The following is a 2882-nucleotide window of genomic DNA, read 5'->3' on the forward strand; positions in this document are numbered from 1 at the left end:
TTATTTAAATTGAAGCTCCAATGAAAAATTAAATATAATATATTTTAAAAAATATTAAAATAAAACTTTGAAGAATTCAAAAAGAAATAATGCAAATTTTTTAAATAAATTATATTAACAGTAATTGCAGTAATAACATTAAATAAAATAAAAAAAGAATAAAAATATTCAAAATAAAGAGCTTCGTTAAAATAATAAAAATTAAGAATTTAAGAAATTTAATAGATTCAAGTAATTGTTATATTTTTCAGATTAAATTAATAAATTATAAATAATTTTTTATTTTCCATTTTTTAGATTATAAATATTATTAAAAAGGTGACTAGACACCCAAGCCTGTATATGCATGAAAAAAAATAAAATTATGAATCTGAATTGCTAAAAAAAGAGTTAAGTTATAATAACAGTAATATTAATATTGATAACAATAATGATAGTAACAATAATAATAAGTAATAATAATTCTATACAAATTATTATTTTAATTTTTGATTAAATATATTGATTAATTTCTATTACAATACTTTAACTATTACACACATGTATCTTTAATTTTCTTTATTACTTAGAAAAATATTTATAGTTTAGATAATATCAAAGCAATTCAGAATTCATTAAGTTCTGACGAAACATTTAATTAAGTTCTTTTAAATATCACAAATAATTCATAAGAAATTTAGATTTAATTTGTATTATAATTATAATTATCGGCTGCGTATATACATATAAATATATATACCAAGGGTGTATACACATACATATATACACATATACATATGGGTATACACATATACATATATACAGTTCTTTCATATTTAAACGAAATTCTTCAAAAAAATATTTTATTTTTAAATATCATGTATTGATTCTTTTCTTAAAATACAAAATCATAATCATGATAAAGATGAAATATGAAAGATCTGGTTAAATTAGGTTAAAACTATATTTGATACAGTAATTAAGTCTAATTAATTGTAAAGCTGCATTTTATGATTATGTAGAATTATCCGTGTGATATATGCATATAATACTTATATAAGTGAATTGTGCGGACGTGTTCTGAAAAGTGAACTAAAGAAAGTGAATAGACAGTATCTTTAAATAGCTCTCTGTGCTTTTCTCCCAGTGAAAAAAGACAGAATCTAAAAAGACAGTGTTTGGTGATGAATATTTGAAAAGCATAGAAGAAAAAAAACACGTGTACAGTGAAATGTAAAAAAAATCCAAGTGTTTGTGCTTGGCGACCACACTGTGACGCTCTTTTAAATTATCATTTTAAAAGTGCGTTATAGCAAGGCGCAACCAAAGGTGCAGTGGTTTAATAATACTATAGTGTCGGAACAACAAATAGATGACTATTACGCTGAGTCAATGCGTTCGTTATTCCTACTTCACCTACCAAAGTTTCAGTGGCGTCAAATGAAAATAATGATTGTTTCATTAGAAATGTAAATGATTTTAACATGAAGATGCATTAATAATTTCAGTGGCATTTAAAGATGTAACAACTTATTTAATAGAAAAAAAAATTTTTAAAGAAGAAATATTTAGTTAATTTCAGTGGTATCAAAAGAAAATATGATTATTATATAGAAAAGTTTAATTATATTATTAAAAGAAAAAAAATGCATGCTGTGACTTGATTTGGTCGCATGGGTTGAACACAAGTTTTCTCGTGAAGTTGATCGTGAATTTGGTGGTGTGATTTTTCTTTGTTTTGTCAAGAAGATCTTTTTCATCTTGCTTAGACCAATTGTGTAATTAGTGTTATCTGTGGTCTGTGGCCATTTTTGGTTTTTTAATTTTGAAAAAGTAATAAGCATTAAAGGAAAGAATAGTATTTCCATGTCTCGAATATTATAAAAACAATTGTGCCAAAAGTAAAAGTGAAAAATGGTCGGTGTCGTTTTAAAGTGTTTTTTTTAATTCAAAAGTTTTGTAAAAAAAATTTACTAAAATTAAAAAAAAGATTTGTTTCAGAAAACCACAACGAAAGGATAGAAGGATAGAAGAATTCATCTACGCTCTAATGTATTTGATACATTATTCGAATAAATTACTTAAATTGGCAAATATTTTAAAGCTCAATTTTTCTTAATATCAAAAAGATATATAAAATAAAATACACGTAATTAAATCCTTTGTTTATTATTTAGAAAATATAATAGTTTACTTGTGTTCATAATTAGTTCTTTTTTCATAATACAGTTCTATTTGAAAATAGAGGGTAATAATATTATATATATAAATTATATAAAATTTATTAAAATAATATAACAATAATACAACAGTAGAATATGAATATAATTATTCTTTTCTAGGACCAGGATTACCAGAAGTAGGGAAAATGGTCACCTAGGGAATTTAATATCGTAAATAGAGAGGCAATAAGTTGGGACTTCAGGAATTAATAATACATGAATAAATATTTTGTGGACGCGTGTAGATTGTAAAAATGTTAATATTATTAATTTTGCATGATGTACTTAAATTATTAATTTATATAGCTCTATATGACATTCTTTTTTTCCTATAGGGAATTTTTACTTATTTTAATTTTACAAGTAAAAAATCTAAATATTTTTTTAGTTATATTTTTTCTTTGAGATTGGCAAATTCACTAGATACAGTTTTTTTTTTATATCGATACAATAATGGAAATCACTATATTGCCGCAGATTATAAATATAGAATCATCCCCACTTAGATATAATATTACTACCTTTCAATAAAAAGACTGCCATAAAGAATAACAGTGCCATCTAATGATGTAAGTAAAAAATGATTCATAATATTTTAACCAATGAAAAATTTGCACTTTGATACAGTAAATTTTCAATAATTTTATTAAATTTAATTATTCTTTTTTTTATATAATAATA

General features: G+C 22.9%; 1 protein-coding gene across 1 annotated transcript in view; it reads left to right on the top strand.

The window, feature by feature from the left end:
• The window catches only part of LOC102680535 (RNA-binding protein spenito), a 6154-nt gene extending 3678 nt beyond the window's left edge, over positions 1-2476 (top strand). The window contains exon 3 of the mRNA XM_006621008.2: positions 2322-2476. Within this exon, the coding sequence (XP_006621071.1) occupies positions 2322-2342 (21 nt within the window). The 3' untranslated portion in view covers positions 2343-2476. The remainder of the gene's footprint in view (positions 1-2321) is intronic.
• The last annotated feature ends 406 nt before the right edge of the window (positions 2477-2882 follow it).

This window comes from Apis dorsata, unplaced genomic scaffold (genome assembly GCF_000469605.1).
Source record: "Apis dorsata unplaced genomic scaffold, Apis dorsata 1.3 scaffold_575, whole genome shotgun sequence".
Classification (NCBI taxonomy): Eukaryota; Metazoa; Arthropoda; class Insecta; order Hymenoptera; family Apidae; genus Apis; species Apis dorsata.